General features: G+C 41.8%; 1 protein-coding gene across 5 annotated transcripts in view; it reads right to left on the bottom strand.

Annotated features, from left to right (window-relative positions):
- The window catches only part of ATAD2 (ATPase family AAA domain containing 2), a 100,281-nt gene that overhangs the window by 12,672 nt on the left and 65,976 nt on the right, over window positions 1-21,633 (bottom strand). For 3 of the 5 annotated variants that reach the window (XM_043539130.1, XM_037892046.2, XM_037892047.2), the window contains exons 19-26: window positions 21,289-21,474; window positions 18,041-18,176; window positions 17,709-17,905; window positions 14,624-14,783; window positions 14,124-14,246; window positions 13,875-14,027; window positions 6,030-6,464; window positions 2,792-2,925 (exon numbers count right to left, since the gene is read on the bottom strand). In XM_043539130.1, the coding sequence (XP_043395065.1) occupies window positions 2,792-2,925; window positions 6,030-6,464; window positions 13,875-14,027; window positions 14,124-14,246; window positions 14,624-14,783; window positions 17,709-17,905; window positions 18,041-18,176; window positions 21,289-21,474 (1,524 nt within the window). The remainder of the gene's footprint in view (window positions 1-2,791; window positions 2,926-6,029; window positions 6,465-13,874; window positions 14,028-14,123; window positions 14,247-14,623; window positions 14,784-17,708; window positions 17,906-18,040; window positions 18,177-21,288; window positions 21,475-21,633) is intronic. The other 2 variants (XM_043539131.1, XM_037892048.2) reach the window with 1 other exon arrangement.

The raw sequence follows: 21,633 nt of genomic DNA, 5'->3' as shown, positions 1-21,633 counted from the left end.
GAAAGCCCCAACTCCTTCCAGCAGCCAACTCTTATCCCCCACCTCTCAAGTCCTTTGTTCTCAAGCTGGTGAACGTTGCTTAGCTCCTCTGCAGAAAGAGGGGAAATCTGGGGAAATCTATATCCCTCTGAGTCGTTGGTTGCTAGGTGTCTATGTCCAAGTGACTGGATTTGTCATTGTCTTCTCAGATGCTCTACTGATACGGGGACTAAGGCTCAGACAGCTAAGCAACACCCCCACCTATGTCTCTCAGCCTGCCAACAGAAAACAGCCCTTTCCTCCCTTTTAATGGGTAACAATGCAGCATATAGGGGAAACTGAGGCACACAATTATTATAGAAAATTCCCACTTTGTCACATTTGGCATAATTGGTAAAATCACATTTAGCTAGGAGAATCTGATAGTTTCAGATCCTGAAAAGGAGGGAGATGAAAGAGAAGACTTCTTCCCAGGAGGTTGAGCTGCTTGTGTCCCTTATTAGACAGAATAGCCTTTGGGTGTTGCTGTCTTGTTCTTTCAGTAGCCGCTTATATCACCGAAGAGTTAGGTGGTGGGTGCGAGAATAAAATGAAGTGGATGGAACAAAGTAACACTTCTCAGCCTTTTTTTTTTTTTTTTTTGGGGGGGGGGGGGGGCGCGGAAGAAGCACAAGAAGCAGAACTGTGACACACCAGCTTTGCTGGGTCCCTGATGGCCTTGTTGATTGGGAGGCTCATCCAGCTGAAAGGGACTGAAAGGCTGCACAATGTCCAGCAATTGTGCTGACGCTCGTGAACTTCCACAAGCTGAATCTGGAGCTTGGATACCACCCTGTGCATGAGCATCTGCTACTGCCTCATCCAGTGAAAACAATTAAATCGTCCCCAGAACTAACTTGCCTTCATCTTCCATATACTCCAACGGGCTGGTTTGTGTTGGCCTGACAACAGTAAACAGGGCTCATGTATCGATCCCCGGTGTCTAGGGTAGGGCTCCCACAGCCCTCAGCAGTGCCAGTACAAGAGATCAACTGGCACAGGAGAAGGACCCCATAGCACAGGGTACCACCTGTCCCTTGCCAATCGTGTCTGGCCCAAGGCCCAGACCTTCTAAGGGCTTCTGTGCAGGGCTAACTCTACCTGCTGCTACAGAGATGCCTGAGGCACTTCCGACTCATCGGAAGAAAAGGCCGGATCCTGAATTACTGGTGGGACTGACAGTAGCAATGTCAGCATACTAAGGCTGACAGGTGGGATGGGAGAATGACCTGCATCCTTGGGATAGCCTCTTCCTTTGGAGTAACAATGGCCCAGAACAGAGATGGTCCCAATAGGAAAGATGAATGAGGACAAGGGAGAGCAAAAATGTTCTCTGAGAGACATAGGTCTCAGGCTGCCCTGGGATGGAAGGAGAGTCCATTGGTGGACCATCAGATCTGGGGACACATTATAGGCGCCATGTTGACTCTAGATATGGAAGGGTGCACCAGAGGCTGTTTGTCCTTAGCCACTGGAACCAGTGCTGGAACCGACAGATCTGTATCCTTGAACACCACTTTCTCTCGCCAAGATGATTTACTTGTGCCGAAGTCCCTAGCGCCCATGTGCCCAGGGTCTCCTGACTTTGACGTGGCCAGGAAGGGATCCTCTTTCTTCGGGCAGTCTTTGAAGACTGTTTATCCCTATGCCTATGAACATGCCTCTTAATCTCATGGGAAGCCTTCTTTTTAGGCTTAAAAGTCTTAGCCTCCATTCCTGCACTTGTGCTTAATGAGGCACTGACTGCTTGATAAGACTAATGTACTGGGGAGAGGGGGTGGGTGAAGGAGAGGAGGCCCCGGCCCAGATCTGACTGGGGGTCTCATTGCTTTCTACATCAAGTAATTAAGCCCTGATTCCTGACTCTCTCAAATTCTTGGAGGAAAAGGAGCAGCACACGCTGCACTTGGCTGAGACGTGCGCCTCACCTAGGCAGTAGACGCAGCATTGACATGGATAAGTCAGAAAAGAAGTGAGGGCAAGAAGCACAGTTCTTGAATCCTGGAACCCTGGGCATAATCCCAGCCTTCTCAGAGGGGAGAAATTCCCCAGAGTGGGGAACAAAGGGGAAACAACACTATACCAAAAAAATATTAGTACACACTATTTATAATATATTTATAGAAATGATGCAGTAGACGGGAGATAAGTATACTGAGGATTCAGGCTCAGACCATGCAGCAGTAAGAAGGAACCGGAGAGGAATCAGCCCACTTTTTATGCGCTCAGTTTGGAGTACGCTTGCCAAAAATTCAAGACTCAGGAGCATGGTACACATGCATACCCATGTGTGAAATACACATAGGGACCATCACTCGAAGAAAAATTGTAACATCATGTTTTGAAATATATCAGTTAAGTACATATTACCACCTTATCCAGACAAACTTGGTGTGAGAGATAACTGGAGCCTGAAGCTAACTTACTATGTTTTGAATGCATTCCTACCAGAAATAAGGTCTTTATATTAGGAACCTAAGTTTAAAAAGACTTTCACGATCATAGTAAACACTGTATTAATAGCTAACACTACTAAGAGCTTTTAAATATGTGGTTCCAAAATTTAACAAGCCCTTTTATGAATTAAAATCTGGGCAGAAACTGATCTTTTCTAGAATTTAATGGAAAGCAAAAATAGGCCACTACCATTTTCAACAAGGAAAAAGTAAGAGCTATAATTATCTCATAATCTTCAATTAACCAATGCCAGTTATAGTAAATTATTAGCTTATTTAACCCTACTTCAGTTTCAGAAAATAGAAAGTATACATACTTTAAGATCTTCGTAGTCCACAATGAGAGGGGAAGCTGGCTCAGTGAGGATCTCTATGGCTCTCTCAGCACTGATGAGCTGCTGCTGTTCTACTTGAGAACGTCTACAACGGGTCATACGAAGTACACACACATCTAGGATGAAAAATTAAACTTTAAAATCAGGATTTCTGTCAAACTATCTGGATTAATTCATGGACCAAAGATCCAACAGTTCTGTTGAACTAGACTAGGGTATCATCTCTCTCTGGAGTGCCAAAGGCAGGATTTCAAAACGGAAATTGCATTGCCCAGTGATTTCCTGTTCTTCGCATTTCCCAGTTTGCGATGTTTGGTTTGTGCTTCTTTTCCAGTACACACAAGAGGCAGTTCAGACTTCACCATGCCATGTCCCAAAAAACCCTCTCTAGATGAAAGCATCTAAAGCTGTAATGAAATGCTAAAATCTTATTAGCTGATTAAGCATAAAATTCTTAACTGTAACATCCTACAAACTTAACTATATACATGGATTTCAAAGCAGGCAATATAAAAATCACTCAAATGGTTTCTCAGAGGGAAAAGACTGGGGAGAAAATCATAATTAGGTAACATTTATAGGCACACAGAAATTGCCATATTGAATCAGATCCACAGTCCATCTAGTCCAGTATCTAACACTGGATACTTCAGAGGAAGGTGCAAAAAACCTTACATGAGGCAGATGTGCGATAAGTTAGACCTCCCCCCCACCCACCCAATTAATCCCTAGCAGTTAAAAGATTTAAATACTGGAGCGTAAGGTTTAATATCTCTTCCAAGAATTGTTAGCATTAACAACTCTGGATATTCCTATTATCCATAAGCGTGTCCAATCTCTTTGAATCTAGCTAAATTCTTGGTCTCAACAACATCCTGTGACTATGAGTTCTACAGTTTAATTGCGTACTGTTTGAAAAAGTATTTCCTTATACTAGTTTTGAATTTGCCATCTCTTGATTTTATTGAATATCTCCCTGATTTTGGGTCAAAAGATGAAAACAGAAACTCCCAATCTACATCACCTCTTAGTCTTCTTTCAAGGTAAACAACCCCAGTCTCTTCAACTTCTCTTTATATAAGAATTTTTCCATGCCCTTACTCATTTTCATCGCCTTTTTCAGAACCCCGAGTTCTATAATTTTTTTTTTTTTTTTTTTTTTAAGATGGCATGACCACGACTGCACACAGTATTCTAGAGCAGTGTTTCTCAACCTTTTTGATACCAGGGACCTGCTTGCTGCTTTTCTAAACTGTGTCAGGGAAATCTCAGGGACCGGTGCTGATCTACGGACCAGTCGTTGAGAAACACTGTTCTAGAGGAGACTGCACTGCTGAGTTATATAATATTTTCCATGTTATTCTCCACCCCATTCCTAATGCATCCTAATATCTTGTTTGCTTTTCTGACTACAGCTATACATTGAGAAGAGGTCTTCACTGAGCTGTCTACAATGACGCCCAGGTCCCTTCCCAAGTTGACACAATTAATTTAGAAATCTATAAGATATACGAGTAGTTAAAAGTTTTCTCTCTGATATGCCTCAATTTGCATTTATCAACAATGAAGAATTTCATTTACCATCCTGTTGCCTACTCTCCTTGCTTGAGATGGTCCCTCTGAAGTTCCTCATAATCTATTCTCAACTTGACTAACCTAAATAACTTGTCTTATGTGAAAGATTTGCTACCTCATTGCTCACAAACATTAATAAATATATTAAATAATATGGAACCAGGATGCACCCTGCAATTAACCTTTCACCATGATGAAAACTGACCCTTTATTCCTATTTTGTTTCTGGTCCCTTAAACAGTTTTTGATCTAGGACCATACTTTCCCGCCGACCCCCTTGCTATCTAGTTTCTTCAGTAGACTTTTGTGCGGTACCTTGTCAAAAGCCTTTGAAAATAAAAAACTACGTCAACTGGTTCCACTTTATCCACTACTTTATTGACACTATTTTTTTTTTCAAATTATTTTTTCAATCGATATACCACCTATAGATCTAAGACTGGTCTGAATTCCTAAGATCACTGCTAGTGCCTCTTCAATATAGACACCATTTGCTATCATTCTCTGGATTTTGACCAGTCAGACATCTGGGATATAGCAACCAGTTATGGACAAGAAAGCAGGGAAGGAAAAATTTTTTTAAAAAAAGAGGCAAACAGTCAGTCCCCCCTTCTTCCTAAAAATTAGTGCTGTTGCAATTATCATTTGGAACATTGTACTTCCAAAGGATACTTCTGATGAGAACTGCATGCTGAGCCTGTTATATTTTGTAAAGATGTTGGTGCTGGATATATAAGAAAAATAAGGGAGGAAGTAACATACGTGGATTTTAGTTAAGCATTTATTTGAAAACTCTGAGAAACCTCTCAATTACCACCACTTGCCTGGATATGAGCAATATTGCATAAATTGGAATCTGGCTGAAGGACTACACACAAAGGACTATTACAAATGACCAGTTATCAGGATGACAGAAATGTTTCTAATGGATACTGAACCATTAGAAACTGAACCAACTTGAAGAAACACATGCAAATACATCTAAAGATGCTAATCTGATGGTAAAGAATTAAGCCGCAGCAACAGAAAAAAGAAAAAAATAAAACCGGATGCCTCATAAAAAGGCAAATTAGACAAAAGTCTAGAAAACAGTAATGTCAGGAGAGGCAGGGTAAGAGTGGATGGTAAATTAGACACGAGTTTGCATGGTGATATCGCAGCATAAGAAAGGCAAGGCAAGTTTGAAAAGAATACAGAGGCATCATATCACATGACAGAGAGATAACAGTCCTATCTCTGGTACAACTCCACCTGGGTTATTTGATTTAATTCTGGGCACCGTGTTATCAGGAAAATACTAATATAGTAAAAGGAACTGAGTGAAGAGCAACAGATGATTAGGTGCAGCTAGAAGGACTGACTTAAGAGGCAAGATTTGAAAGTTAGCCAACTAAGTTTAACTTTGTTTAAGTGATGACAAGAGATTGGTCTGGTTGGAACATTTATAAAAATATTTGAAGAGTATCAACATTAAGAATGGAGAAGCATTATTTAGAATAATAAAAACTATAAAATAAAATAGGATGAAATTGAGAAGTTTAAAATTAATAAATGTACAATAGAAAACAATATTTCATTAATAAGAAGAGGGGATCAATGAGCTATTAGGTCTTTTCATCTCTAGATTCTGTGATTGTCCACTTACCATTGCAATCTTTCTCTTCAGAGTTTTCCATTATTTGAGAATTGGGAATTTCTCCATTATATCCTTCACTTTCCTTTCTCAGTTCTAAAAATACAGGAATCTTATTGGTTTCCTTTTCAGATCCATGCTTAGCATTGTCACAGATGGCTCTCTCTTTCCCACCTTCTGCCTCAGATTTGTTTTCACAACCATTTGTCTGCCGTTCCTGAAGAGCAGTTTCCTCTTCTTCCACTGAAGAATCACGTGTGACCTCAGCTTCAGTTTGATCCACACTAGAATCTTGATTTTCCAGCAACACTTCTCCATCACTCTCAATTTCATCCTGCTCTTCTTCTGGAATTTTGTTCTCTTTATTGAACTGAAAAATCTTCCTCCTCTTTTTTATACTACCCAAGGACCACCTATTCTTTCTGCGAGGTTTTTTCTTTGATAAAGCTACAAAAGAGAGTTACAAAAAAACCCAGGAGTAACCCAAAAATATTTGTCAAAATCATTTTTCAAAATTTTTATCTACATCCCAAGTCTTTCTTACTTGATGAGCAAGAAAAATGACCAGAGAAAGAAGGTTACTCACCATGTGCAGTAACTGAGCGTCTTCGAGATGTCTCCCCCATGGGTGCTCCACTGAAGGTGCGGCAGTGTTCCCTGCGCCTGGGATCAAAGAGATCTTCGGTAGCAACGCCTGTTGGGCTGCACACTTGCTCCTCCCCGTCTCGCGCTGTGGATATTATCTATATATAGCACTGCAGTCCAATTGCCCTCAGTTCTTTCTCTACCACAAAAATCATTGAGCTCTGAAGCAGAGCAGAGGAGGGCAGGTAGTGGAGCACCCATAGGGACACACAGCTTGAAGAACTTTAGTTACTACACGGGGTGAGTAACCTTCTCTTATTCTTCAAGTAATGTCCCTGTGCGTGTTCCATTGTAGGTGACTGTAGAACAATGCCACTAGATGGAAGGCTGGGGCTTCAGAGTGGCGTCCATTAAGGAGGAGAGGACAGTGCATCCTAGTGGGGTATCTGATGCTGCATCATGGGTAATTGCATAGTGTTGTCTAAAAGTGTCTGCGGATGCCCAGGTGGCCACTTTGCAAATGTCAGTGATCAGTACATTGTTGAGAAGGGCAATCTAGGTGAAGAGAGTGAGTGGAATGCGCTCAAGTTCTGGGTGGAGGTAGCTGGTTGTGCAGTTGATAACAAAAGGCGTATGTACTGAGAAATCCCCTCAGAAAGACGTCGTTGGGATACAGCAGCTCCCTTCGATCGTTTGGTGGTTGAGAGGAATAAGCATGGCGTTTGTCTGAAAGATTTTATTCTATCAATGTAAAAGGCTAATGATTGCCTAACTTCCAAGGTGTGTAGCGTCGCTTCATGTTGATTGGTATGTGGCTTCGGGAAGAAGCAGGGAAGGTGGATAGGTTGGTTCAAATGGAGGGACGACAGCAGCTTAGGTAGGAATTTTGGATGTGTGCATAATGTGACCTTGTCCTTATGAAAATGTGTGTGTATGGGGGGGTTATACCATGAGAGCATCTATTTCTCCTATTCGTCGTGAAGACTACGAGAAATGCTGTTTTCATGAAAGGATGAATGTAGGTGCCATGGGCTCAAATAGTGGTCTGGTGAGAGTGCAAGACAAGGTTGGGATCCCAGCGTGGGACAGGATGTCATACGTGAGGGTAAAGGTTCAAAAGGCCTTTAAGGAGTCTCGTCACGAGCACGCGTGTGTGTGTGTGTGAAAGAATACAGAATAGACATTATCTTGGGGTGGAATGCTGTGATGATGGCCAAATACACACAAACAGAGCTTGTAGATAGGCACAATCTTTTTAAGGTCTAGAGTATAATCTAGAATGAGAGGTAATGGGGAATTCATCACTGAGACATGATTGGCTATGCACCAGGATAGGAATCTTTCCCATTTTTGGATATAAGTAGGGCAAGTCATGTCACGTGTGCTATTTAAGATCATCTCTTACTGTCTCTGCTGAACAGGTCATATCTGAATTCCAAAACCATGAAGGAGCCATGCCTTCAGATGAAGGAGACAGACTGGGATGGAGGATTCAGCCCATGTCCTGCAAGAGGATGTGTGGAATCAATTGCAGGGTTATCGGAGAACATACTGTCATACGTAGGAGGTAAGGATACCACATTTGTTGTGGCCATGACTATGACTCCAGCTCATTCCACCTGTATTTTGTGAAGTACCTGGAACAAGAGGGGAAAATGTGGAAAGGTGTAGAGTATTAGAGCATCCCACATAATGAGAAAGGCGTCTCCCAGAGACCCATGGCCTAGACCCGCCTATACAAAGAGATCTATGTGGGGAAATCCCCAGCAGTTGAATATGTGCTGAAGAACTCTTGTATCTAGGTCTCACTTGTGGTCTTGTGAGAATCCTCTGCTCAGCGAGTCTGCCGTGGTGTTCTGGTGTCCAGGCAGATACGTGGCCAAAATGTTGATGTCATGGTGGATATACCAGTTCCACAATTTCAGTGCTTCTGAGAATAGCAAGTGGGACCTCACTCCGCCTTGTCTGGGGATGTAGAACATGCAGGTGATATTCTCTGTCATTACTCTGATATTACTCTGTCATGGCCGATGTCTGATAGGGTAGGAAATGTCGGCACACATTGTGAACTGCTCACAGTTTTAGGTTAACGTGCATGGAGGATTCTGCCGGGGACCATCTTCCCTGCACTGTGGGTGTCTGAAGGTGTGCTCCCCAACCTATTAGGGAAGCATGGGTTGTTAGAATCAGGTATGGTCCAGGTTGGAGAAAAGGGACCCCTATTCAGACATTCTGGGGTTGTGCCTAGTGTAGAGTTTCCTTGGTCTTGATAAGCATGGTTAGGAGTTTGTGAAGACTGCATCTGTGAGGTACGTACACTGTGCGTAGCCACACCTGGAGACAACGCATGTGCAACCTGGTGAGTTTTACCCCAAACGTGGCTGCTGCCATATGGCTGAGCAGCTGTCTTGGCCGAGATCTGCAGGCTGTTTCTCACAATGGATACGAGGTTGACTATTGTAGAAAATCTGTGAGCTGAAAGGAAGGCTCTGGCCTGTATTGCATCCCGGTGTGCCGCAATAAACTCCAGATGTTGTACTGGTGACAGTGTCGATTTTTGTACGTTTATTTGAAGGCTGAGGTTTGAGAAAAGGTCCATTATCTTTCACATTTCATGAATTGCGTTGGATTCGGATGAGCCTTGAGAAGACAGTCACCTAAGTATGGGAATATGACGATGCCCTGTTTGCAGAGGTAGGCTGCACTGTGAGGACTTTGGAGAATGCTCGGGGGGCTGTAGAGAGTCCAAAGGGTAATACAGTAGAACCTCAGAGTTACAAACACCTCGGGAAGGGAGATTGTTAGTAACTCTGAATAAAACGTTATGGATGTTCTTTCAAAAGTTTACAATTGAACATTGATTTAATACAGCTTTTAAATTTTACTATGAAGAAAAATGCTGCTTCCCCTCTCCCTTTTTTTTTGAAGTTTACTTTTAACACAATACTATTCTACATTTCTTTTATCTTTTTTGGTCTCTGCTGCTGCCTGATTGTGTACTTCCGGTTCCAGATGAGGCATGTGGTTGATTGGTCAGTTCGTAACTCTTGAGGTTCTCCTATACCTTGTATTGGAAATGATCAGTCCCCAGGATGAATCTGAGGAATAATCTGTGAGCAAGGTGTATGATGTGAAAATATATGTCTTGGAAGTGAAGGGCTGAGAATCAGTACCCCTGTTCCAGTGCTGGGATAACGGTTGATAGCGTAGCCATCTTGAAGGGTTGCAGTTTGATGAACTTGTTGAGATTTCGTAAGTCTAGGATTGGTCTCCATCCTCTGGATTTGTGTTTGATCAGAAAATAGTGGGAATAAAAACCTTTTCTATGTTGGGATGGGACTGGTTCTATGGCTCCCAGTCACAGAAGGTGATTTATTTTTTCTCGTAGAAGGTGTTTGTGAGAAGAGTACCTGAAGGAGGATGCAGAGGAGAGGTGGGAGGGATTGGAATGCATTAGCCTTTGATGATTATTTCCAGGACACTTGTCCTAAGTGATTTGACACCATGATAGATAAAAAGGGGCTAAATGGTCACCAAACTGGTGGGTTATTACAGATGGCTGCAGCAACTGGAACAGGGGAAGGCTTCTCGGGGCCTCAACCAAAACTTCAAAACTGTTGTTTAGAGAGAGGTGCATGAGAGGTAGGCCCTTGAGGCAGCATTTGTCTGCACTTCGGTGAGGGTCTCATCTTCGTTGCATGTCATACTGACGACGAGTGGTGAAAGATGGAGGTCGGGGTATGCTGGTATTTCACCTGACATCTCTTCGGCGCTGATGTATATATGCCGAGAGAGTGGAGAGTCACTCTAGAGCCCTTTAGAGAATGTAGGGACTCATTCTTGCATTCGGCAAATAGCTTGGAACCCTCAAGGGTAGCTCTTCAACTGTACTCTGCACCTCTTTAGGGAATCCAAAGCGGTGAAGCCATGACGCTCTTCTTATTACCATGGCTGTTGCAATGGAGTGGGCAGCTGTGTATGCAGAATCCAGGGAAGTTTGTACTGCCATGCGGGCCAGAAGATGTCCTTCAGACATGAATGCCTGCAATTGCTCCTTCTTATGATCTGGCAGATGGAGACAGAATTCCTGTATTTCAGAATAGTTCATATTATTGTATTTGGCCACGAGAGCCTCATAATCAGCAATACGAAACTGGAGTATCACAGAAGAACATGCTTTGTGACCGAACAAGTCTAGTTGCTTCCAGACCCTGTTGTGGGGGATTGTCCTGGGGTGGTGTTGGAGTCCTTTCTTGTATATGGCATGGATGACCAGGGAGTTTGGAATAGGATAGGGAAAACGTTTCCAGATCCTTAACGGGGACATGGTATTTTTTGTCCACTCACTTGCAGGTTGGTGGGATGGACACTGGAGTCTACCAGAGCACCTTGACAGGGTCCAACTGAGCCTCATTAATAGGGAGGGCTATCTTAGCCAACGTGGAGGTGTGTAGGATATCGAACAGCCTGTGTTTTTGCTTTTGACTTCCCCAGTGGGATCTGGAGATATTCTGCGATTCTGTGGAATAGTTCTTGAAAGCGTCTGAAATCATCCGCTGATGTAGAAGACGGTGGCATGATGGCCTCATCAAGGGAAGAGGAGAAGTGGAGTGGTGGTGTAAGTTCTTCCTCCGTTTCTTGCTGTTGTTCCCCCATCGGTACTGGATCAACATCACATGGTCAAGATGGATGAGAACGGCAATCGTGCATATTTCTGGCTCTGCTCTATGGGCGTTTTGGGAAACTGCGCCCTGTACATAACCCCTGGGTCCCAGTAGGGCCAATGCGGAGGAACCGGCATGTGGGGTTGCATCCATAGGGGACTGTACCAGGGTCCTGGTTTGGTTTCAGGCTCTGGATAACGTGGACGAGCAGAGGATTGTCTGTGGGGGTGTTCTAGAAATGTGGGTAGAACGGAGTACTCTTCATCCTCACTGGGGAAGGGTGGTACGGTTTTTGGTGTTGAAGTGTAAGTAGTGTTGTGACTCCAGGGAAGAGGCATAAACTATCAGGAGCTTGTTGTGGAGGAGCGGAAACTCAGGGAGTATCAGAGATGACTAGGTCCCATGGATATCTGTACTCCTGTGGAGCAGGCAGGAGCATCATCGGCACCGGTGGCTGTTTGGAAAGTGAAGGAACTATCGGTGCCAAGGGTGGAGTGTATTCCCTTGAGTGGCCAGTAGATGGTGTAGATGGATTGCCCGGTGCCGAGAGCCTCATTGGTGCCAAGGATTTGGTCGGTGCTGAAGCACCCAAGGTTGTCTTGGATGAGGCACTTGGTACCATTTCGGAAGCTCTTGCACTGTGGTTCTCGGTCCCAAGAGACAGTGTGTCCATCTGTGGTCCTGCCCATTTAGACTTGTGGTCCTGCCCTCTGGACTTCTGTTCATCTCCAGTACCAGACGTACCCGGACAGTCATGGGAATGAAGTTTCACCCCGATGATGTTGAGGCTACTGACCTCATAAGAGATGGCTTTCTCTGAGGTAGCTCCTTCGAAGGCAATGTAGTGGCCTGTTTCTTCCCGTCTAAGCAGGAAAGAGGATTTCCTCTTGGATGACTGGTGAGTGGGGTTCAGTTGATGACCAAGCCAAATGAGAGAGCCATGCCAGAAAGGTATCAGGGCCGGGGCCTGAAGCTGGCAGGAGAGAACTTTCTATGAGGAGAAGTTTCAGTCTGAGTTCATGGTCCTTTCAGGCCCAGGTGGTCAAGCTGATGCGGTGGGTGCACTTCTGTGCGACGTGGCCCTCATCAAGGCAGTGGATGCACCATGAGTTAAACGTCGCTCTGGGAAAGGTCTCCCGAAAAGAGAGGCACCTCTTGAACCTGGGAGATCCCAGCACAGTCCCAAGGGGGTGGGGGAGAGCTCTCATTTGGGGAGGACGGGAAACATGGAAGCATAAGGTAATGGGGAGGGAAGAGAAAAAAAAATCTTTTAATTATTATTATTATTATTATTATTTTTTAAGGGGAGAAAATTAATGGAAATGGCTAAACTACTAACGTAAGGTAAGTTAATGAGAGTATCTCTAAAAGTTAAGGAGGTAGAAGGGCTCTGCTCCTCATCTGGTCCCAGACCAAAGGCTGTTGAGAAGGAACTGAGGGTGGTTGGACCGCACAGTGCTATATATTGATGGCGCCCATGGTGCAAGACAGGGAAGAACCAATGCATATCCCAACGGGCACTGCTATCAAAGATCTCCAATTCCAGGCACAGAAGGTGCTGCCACACCTACAGTGGAGCACCCATAGGGACACTACTCAAAGAAGAATTTAAGTATTTTAATGCTAGACCTTGTCTTGACAAGTCACAGGTTTGCTATTAGATTTAAAAGCATTAAAAGTTAATTATGCAACAGCATTCACAAAATGTTATCAACTTAAAATTTGTGGGGAGAATTCTTATGTTATTAATTATATATAGTGACAAAAAAACTAAGCACCTTACAAAACACTAAATAAGACCATTCTCTGGCACAGACCATTAAGCCACTGTGAAGACAAAATATTGGGACAATTATTCAGGTAATTGCAGATGTAGATAGATTGTTAACAAGACAACCAAAATCAGAACATCTCATGAAGTAGGTGGTTTTATGGGCGGATTTGAAGAAGTGACTGCAACTGTACAAGGTTTAGGAGTCCTTCTACCGGACACTTTCCAGATTGTATATGAAACTATACCCAGAGCTACTTAACTTGCATGGAATAGAGTTTGCTTATGTCTTCCACAATGGAAGGACCCTTTGTTTTGACTGAGTGCAATACCAAAGAACATGGGTGAAATCCTGGTCCTAGTGAAATGAATGGGAGTTTTGCCATTAGACTTCAGTGGGCCCAGGATTTCACAATATATCATCTAATCTGGTTTATACCTAAATTGAATTGGAAGCTAAACTTATTTGTGCTTCAAGTCCTTTTCACAGTGTAGGGAAAAGGTGGTGAATATGAAACCATTTTCCCTTCAGATATCTACAACTTATGATCCCACATTCGTTTGCTTATTTTGCAGCTGTTTAGTCATTCTTGTTTGGAGTTACAGTAAGAAGCGGGGATTTGCATTACAAGAAGTATTATGGCTCAGATTTGGGGGAGCTTTGGGTGAGGAAGGGAGGGAAAGGTCATGGCAGGGAAGAAAAGGATTAAGGCGGTCTCCAACTGAAAGAAAGATTTGAGAAGCTAAGTCTTCAGAAACTGTTAAAATGGAAAATTTTGTTTTAAGTATTCACAACTTGACCAAGCATGTCCAAAGTCTTATTAAGAGACCACTTGCCATTAGAAAGGAAAGGTGAGCTGGAATCCACAGGCATAGCAGGTATCTTCATTTTTTCACTACACTCAAGATCCAATTTCTTACATTCAGATATAGAACTCTGCTTTGGCATCACATAATAGTAAGATGGAGCATATTTTGAAGAGCTGCAACCTTGAAATGAAAAACAGTTATACAGTAAAGGATTGTCTGTGTTTCTTGATATAGATATTTAGACAAACTTTATTATCCCTGGCATTAAACACACACCTCTTTTCTTGCGAGACTCCTGAATTTCTTCACACAGTTGTTCAAAGTCTTCATCCATTTCTTCCTTGACTATTGCATATGCTGTATCTCTCAGAGTACAGGCTCGATGTCTGATGAGACGATCTGAAAGTTAATGGGCAGAACTAAATACTTTCCAACAATGTTCTTTGCTTTTATCACAGACAAAAGTTCAGCTCTTCACTATTAGTTACATTTGTGTTTTGAAAAGATTGTTTCAGTTTATAATTTTAGCATAACTTATTATGAAATAGGGCGACATAGAAAGGATAGTAATAATTAAACCAGAAGAAAATGCTAAATATCAATTTAAATTAGCATCAGATAATTCAGGCCCAAAGTTTAATACAATACTTAAAATCTAGTGAGCAATGTTCCCTAGTGGATACTAAGTTATTTAATCCACAATATTAAAGATACAGTATTGTTACCCTATACATTTTTAAAGTTGTTTACAATAATGGAATAAAATGAATCCTCACCTCCTGGGTCTCTATCTGGATTGTACTCTAAAGCATTGCTACAGATTAGATCAATATCTCTCAGATAGTCTCTTGCAGTCAGATATTGGTGCAGGTCAATTTTACAGATAACTGTTGAAAGATCCATTGGCTGTTTGATAACCGTGACATAATCAGGTACCTACAAATGAAATATAAAAATGTGTTCAAAAGTTTTGTAATTAAACTTTCTTCACAGCTGACAAATTAAGGATCATACACCCTCAGTTAAATGAGTTGCCCCAAACAATGCTGGGTATATATGTTGTTTGCCTACAGAAGTTCTTCAGATTTATGATGAGGTTTCTTGAAAATGGAAGTATGGATATCATGTTATATACAGTTTCCAAGTTCTTATTTACACTGAAGATGAAATCCGGTGTTATTTTGCCATATATTCTTGTTGTAATGGATTCATAGTTATTTATTTCTAAATAACCTATAGTTGCTGCATCTCAATTCGATGCCATATTCAATCTGACAGATTTTATCAGACATTCAAAGTTTTAACCCTTCTCTCCCTCTAACAATATTTCTAAGTTCAATTTTCTTCTGTCAAGAGTTGCAAGTGGTTCCCATCATTTCATAAAGTAAAAAAACCAAAAAACTAAATCAATTACCTTCATGGCCCTTAAGGGAAACTAGACATTGTACTACCTAGCTCAGCAATAAGATTCTCCTCAGCTTCTCTCATAAACTCTAAGGCTAGAAAGGACCATAACGATCATTTAGGCTGATTTCCTGCACAGAACCATACCCACCCACTCTTGTAATGGAGGACTCAACCTCTGGCTGAGTTACTGAAGTCCTCAATCTATATTTGAAGATTTCAAGTTACCGAGAATCCACAATTTACTCAAGGTTAAGCCCGCAAATGACCTAGGACCCACGCGCAAAGGAAGGTGAAACCCCCCATGGTCTCTGCCAATCTGACCTAGGGGGAAATTCATTCCTGACCCCAAACATGGTGATCAGTTAGACTCTGAGCATCTGGGCAGGACCTACCAGCCATACACCTGGGAAAGAATACTCTATACTAACTCAGAGCCCTCCCCATCTAGTATCCCATCTCCAGCCATTGGGGATATCAGCAGTCACAGATATGCCTACAATAGCTATGGCCTATCATCATACTATCCCCTCCATACACTCATCAAGCTGTCTTGAAACAAGTTGTTTTTTCCTCCCAATATTCCCCTTGGAAGGCTGTTTCAGGACTTCACTCTTCTGATAGTTAGAAATCTTCATCTAGTTTCAAGCCTAAACTTCTTGATGGCCAGTTTATCCATTTGTTCTTGTGCCAACATTGACCCTTAACTTAAATAACTCCTCTCCCTCCCTGATATTTATCCATCTCATGTATTTATAGACAGCAATCGTATCTTCCCCCCTCAGCCTTCATTTGCCCTCTTATAAGGCAGGTTCTCTATTCCTCTGATCAGCTAGTACCCTTTTCTGAACCTGTTTGAAGTCTGAATTTATCTTTTTTAAACATGGGAGACCACAGCTGCACACAGTATTCCAGATGAGGTATCACCAGTGCCTTGTAGAATGGTAATAACACTTCCTTATCTCTACTGGAATATCTCATCTGATGCATCCTAGGATTCCATCAGCCTTTTTCACAGCTGCATCACACTGGAGGCTCATAGTTATTCTGTAAATCGACTAATACACCCATGTCTTTCTCCTCTATCGCTTCCAACTGATACATCCCCAGCGTATAGTACAAATCCTTGTTGTGAGTCTCTAAGTGCATAGCCCATCTGGAACATACTCCTGGGGGAATTCTGCACCATTATGCAATGCAGAATTTGTGCAGAAATTAATAAAAAGAAAAGGAGTACTTGTGGCACAAGTACTCCTTTTCTTTTTGCAAATACAGACTAACACGGCTGCTACTCTGAAACCTGCAGAAATTAATGTTATGTACAGAATTTCCTTTTCCTCCTGCAGAAATGGGCTGCAGAGCTGCTGGCTGCCACTAGGGGACACTGAACCAGGCAGAGCCCAGCTCATGAACAGACGACTCTGCTGGGGGCAGGGGGATGGAGCTGCAAGGTTGCCTGCAGCTGCAGTAGCCCAAGCACACCCTGAAGGAAGGAGGCAGCATGCAGGAAACTCCCTACAAGCCTGGGACCCAGCATCAGGCTGTTTCTCCTTCTGGATCCTGAGCTCTGGTGGGGAGGAGGTATGGGTGTCTGGGCTGGGGGTGGGCACGTTGGCTCTGGGGGATGGACGGTGCAGGTGTCTGGGCTGGGAGGCACCCCACAACTGGGCTCTGGAGGGATAGGGTGTGTGCGCGCGCGCGCAAGTGTCTGGGGTGGGGGAGGCTCCTACAGCTGGGCTCTGGGGGCAGAGGGGGTGGGTGCCTGGCCCCCCTGCTGGTCTCTGAGAGGGAGGGGCAGAGAAACAGGAACTAGGTTGTCGTAGGGGTTTCCTTAACTCTCTATTCCTGGGGGAATTTGTGTGTGTCTGTATTTGTTACAGGCACAACTGCTGATAGGCATTTTTGAAGTAAATTACAAAATAATTGAAACTAGTGTGATTATAGTGTTATTTTGACAACTAAAACATGCAGAATTTTAACACTGTGCACAGAATTTCCCCAGGAGTAGGAACCGTATCAAACACCTTACTGAAATCCAGGTAGATTAGATCTATTGCATTTTATTTATTTGTCTAGAAAATAGATTATCTTCTCAAAGGAAGATCACATGGTCTGGCATGACCTACCTTTTGTAAAACCATGTTGTATTTTATCCTAGTTACCATTTACCTCTATGTTCTTAACTACTTTCTCTTTTAAAATTTGTTCCGAGACCTTTCATTAGTTTGACCTGAGTTTTATGCGCCTGTAGTTTCCCATATAACTCCCCCCCACCACCACCACTTTCTTAAATGTTGGTACTATATTTAAGAACAGTATTAACAACTCTCCCCTAAATAAAGAAAGCTATATTCTTTTTCTGCTTATCAAACTGTGGTTGCAACCAATTTGAATTTCAAAAAAGCAAGGAAGGGTCTTTTACTGAATGCTAAATGTTTAGATCAACCTTAACTTTACCTCATCGAGGTCAACAGGTTTTGTAAATGCTCTGAAACGTTTGTCAATGGCAAGTCTGTGTGTAACATTCCTCAAGAAAATCCTGAGTTCACGTAATGTATCCTCCTCTTGCTCCTCAAGCCGTTTCACCTCCTCTGCTGTCAACTGTCGTGGCTCAGGCGGTGGTGCTACTGGAAGGACTTCTAATGCCTGCAAAACTTAAGTCAAACAGAGGATTTAAGCCAATTTACAGGGTTTAGTTTTTCAAACAAATGCATTCTACAACACTCCAATATTTATTTTAGTGATGTGAGAGCACAGCTGGTAAAATAATGTTTGTAGCACATCCTAACCTGCTTTCTTTTTTGATACAGGAGGCTTAGCAGCTTGATTCAGAATTAAATCTTCAAAAAATTTCCTTCTTTCATCATTGTTTGGCAACTGGACATTGAAAACTTCTCCATAATCATCAACAAATAATTCCTGCACCTAAAGGGGGGAAAAAGGATATTTATAAAATACACGTCACAGGATTCCTGTGATTTCACACACACAAAACAAAGTGCATTTTATGTGCATTTTTATACTAAATTGAAGGACAAACTGAAGAGCACTATACTGAAGCATCGGTGATAAAAATTAACTTCTTGGCTCTAGAAAGCTAGATTTCCTTAATGACTTAAAATTAGGCCTTCATGGAAGCAGCCACATATGGAATATGAAATAAATTCATTTCACCTGGCCCCCCAAACTGAAGACCATTGTATTAAAGTGCCTGACTGAACTGCAGACTGCACTACACTGACAACTAAGTAGGAAACAACTGGGAATTCTGCACTAAGGTAGATTTTTTTTTAAAGTTCTGATTTAAAAGAATATATAAATTAGATTTTTTTAATTACACGTGTGACGTTGCACTCCAGAATGTTGTGTATAAATATGATGTAACCGGAATATGCTTTACGCAAAAGGTCTCTTTAAGGCATCATTACAAAGGTTATAACCTACTGAATACATTCATACAAATAGGATGAATATATCATTCTTGTATCTAAAACTAGGAATATGAAGTAGAACTCTGAGGTCCTATTGTAATTATGCAAAGTGTGGGCCATTAATGGTGGTTTAGAATCTTGATAGCTCCCATTGACTAGGAAAATTGGTTGTAAATGGTTTATTTACCTGCAAGCCTTCCTGTATATGTGCGGGCCAGCCCTGGAAGAATGGAGGGCGTCTCACAGGACAAGTAAACACGTCACCTGATACTGGAATCCATCTTAAAACTGGTGCTTTTCCATTTAGAAGGAGGGTTGGGAACCCAGAGACACAAAAGATTCCCGCCTTGTGCCAAAGATATAAAAGGGGGTAGAACTGAACAAAGTGGGTCCCAGTCATGAGAAAGCCCCTGCTTTTCACCTAAGATGCCTGCTGGAACTAACAAGGACTATACCAGGGGAAAGGATTGGGCCCAGACTAGGAAGGAGTCTAGTCTGTGAAAGAAGTCTATTGGAACATCTCTAGGGGTGAGATTTACCTGTAATCAGTTACTTAATGTATTAGGCTTAGACTTGTGCGTTTTGTTTCATTTTGCTTGGTAACTTACTTTGTTCTGTCTATTATTACTTGGAACCACTTAAATCCTACTTTTTATACTTAATGAAAATCACTTGTTTATTGATAAGCCCAGAGTAAGTGATTAATACTGGGGGAGCAAACAGGCGTGTGCATCTCTCCCTATCAGTGTTATAGAGGGCGGACATTTTATGAGTTTACCCTATATAAGCTTTATACAGAGTAAAACGCATTTATTTGGGGTTTGGATCCCATTGGGAACTGGATGTCTGGGTGCTGGAGATAGGTGACCCGCTGAGCAGTTTTTGGTTAAAGTCTGCAGCTTTGGGGGCGTGGAACAGACCTGAGTCTGTATTGCAGCAGGCTAGCATGTCTGGCTCAACGAGACAGGGTTCTGGAGTCCCAAGCTGGCAGGGAAAATGGGCTCAGAGGTAATCTCGGCACATCAGACGACAGTCCCAAGGGGGTCTCTGTGACCGAACCCATCACAACATGTTACTAATTTTTTTACTTTTTCTCCATGTCAGTCTTAAATTGCTAATGTGGACATTTTGCACTTGTTTATTTAGTTTCCTAATTTGTAGAAATGCAGATTCTACATAAAGATATTTCTTCTACTGAAGAGAGAATTATAAGTATGAAACATTTTCGCTGAAAGACAAATCCAGGGCCTCATCATCATCTGAGAGATCACCACGAACTCAAAAAGACAACATTGATAAGCAAATGGCCTACACTATATTTGCAACCAACACCACCTTCTACAAGTCAAGAAAGCTGAAATATTTCAACAAGGCTGTAGTTTTCCATCAGGGTTTACTGTAATAAGTAACACGATTTTTGGCCAGGATATCCACAACACTGAAACGCACGCTTAACTTTAAGCACATAAGTAGTCCCCTTGAAGTTAATACGATTGTTTATATGAATAATGTTCCATACCTGTCTGAGTGTTTTCAGGATCAGGGCCTTCCTTAATTTTCAATATTTGGGTTGTCTCCCCTATAGCAGCAGTTTTATAAAATTCAAGTAGGATACCCTACCAGTAGGGGCATAAAAACTAAAGCAGCATTTCTAATTCAGCTACTTAAATTTAAATCAAAAGTTGCAATAGCACAAATTTTCAAATTAGTTTTCACAAAACCTCAACATGATTTAAATCAATGATAAACTGCTTGTAGTTTTTCTAAAGCTTCTTGACTTAAGTCACTCTACCCTGTTTGGTATTCAAGATTTGGTAGGCTATTTGGAATTTTGTTATCCAGAAGACATTTGAGTCTTTTAGTACTGGGAAGGAGCTGCCTCTCCTTTGAACAGGGCAGATGCCACTTTAAGTTTAGCGAATGTCTGAAAAAGTTATCTTTGCCTCCTCACTAGTCCCAGACAGCAATTAGCTTCCCAATTCACTTTGTTCAACAACTTGCCACTACAGCACATCCAAGAACAATGGATAAGCACATTAGTTTGATGATTCTGGTAAAACCAGTACCAGGATAGTTTACACTGGTATTTTAAAACTGTAAGAATTCAGTGTTAACACTACATTGCGATGAATGGGAGGACTTTACTTCTCTCAGAGATACTGTTTCAGAGTATCTACAGGCTCAGGCACACTTCATTACATTTGTTAACATACAGGAGTTTTTCTTCTTAGCTTTTTAAAACACTGATTCTGGAGCACAAACGTGTGGCTGCATAATCATATTTTTTTATATATGTGTGTGTGTATATATATATATATATATATAAATAAAATATCTATCCTGCAATTACGGAATAAAAAAAAATTGGAAGTGTAAACACTTAAGTCCACTTACATAACTTCTCTCCTGACATCTACCATGAAGCAGTATTTTTTTTTACAAGTGAAATCTACTGTAAGCAAGGATATTTGTATCTGCTTCTTGTTATGTTTGACCAAAAGGTCACAATCTTGACAGGTTTATAAACCACCAGAACTAGATTATTATTAAGAAGTCATTTGAATTGAAGAGATGAGGATTATATTAAATGCATTGACAAACGGTACCTCTTCTGGTAGAGCTGCATGATGTACATCTGATGTTGCAAGCAGCAGAACTGGAGCAAATGATGGAATATTCTGTAATAATGTTGTAAATGTAGCTTTCAAAGTGAATCCAACAGTCTCCCACCATAAGTGAACATGTGGAATGTATAATATACTTGGTGCTGTTCTTTTGGCTTCATGGATCAACTAGTAAAAGAAAAGTATTAATTTGGGAATACTGAGAAACACATGAATAGGTCACTAATAAATAATTAAATATCAACTAGTCACTCCTATTTCACAGTTGATATACTAAACAAGCAACAACTGGGAAAGAATAATTCTTAATACTGAGGCAAACTTCTA

The sequence above is a fragment of the Chelonia mydas genome, chromosome 2 (assembly GCF_015237465.2).
Source record: "Chelonia mydas isolate rCheMyd1 chromosome 2, rCheMyd1.pri.v2, whole genome shotgun sequence".
In the NCBI taxonomy this organism is placed as follows: Eukaryota; Metazoa; Chordata; order Testudines; family Cheloniidae; genus Chelonia; species Chelonia mydas.
Note: the sequence above shows the minus strand (reverse complement) of the source record. Positions and strands in the feature narration are given on the sequence as shown.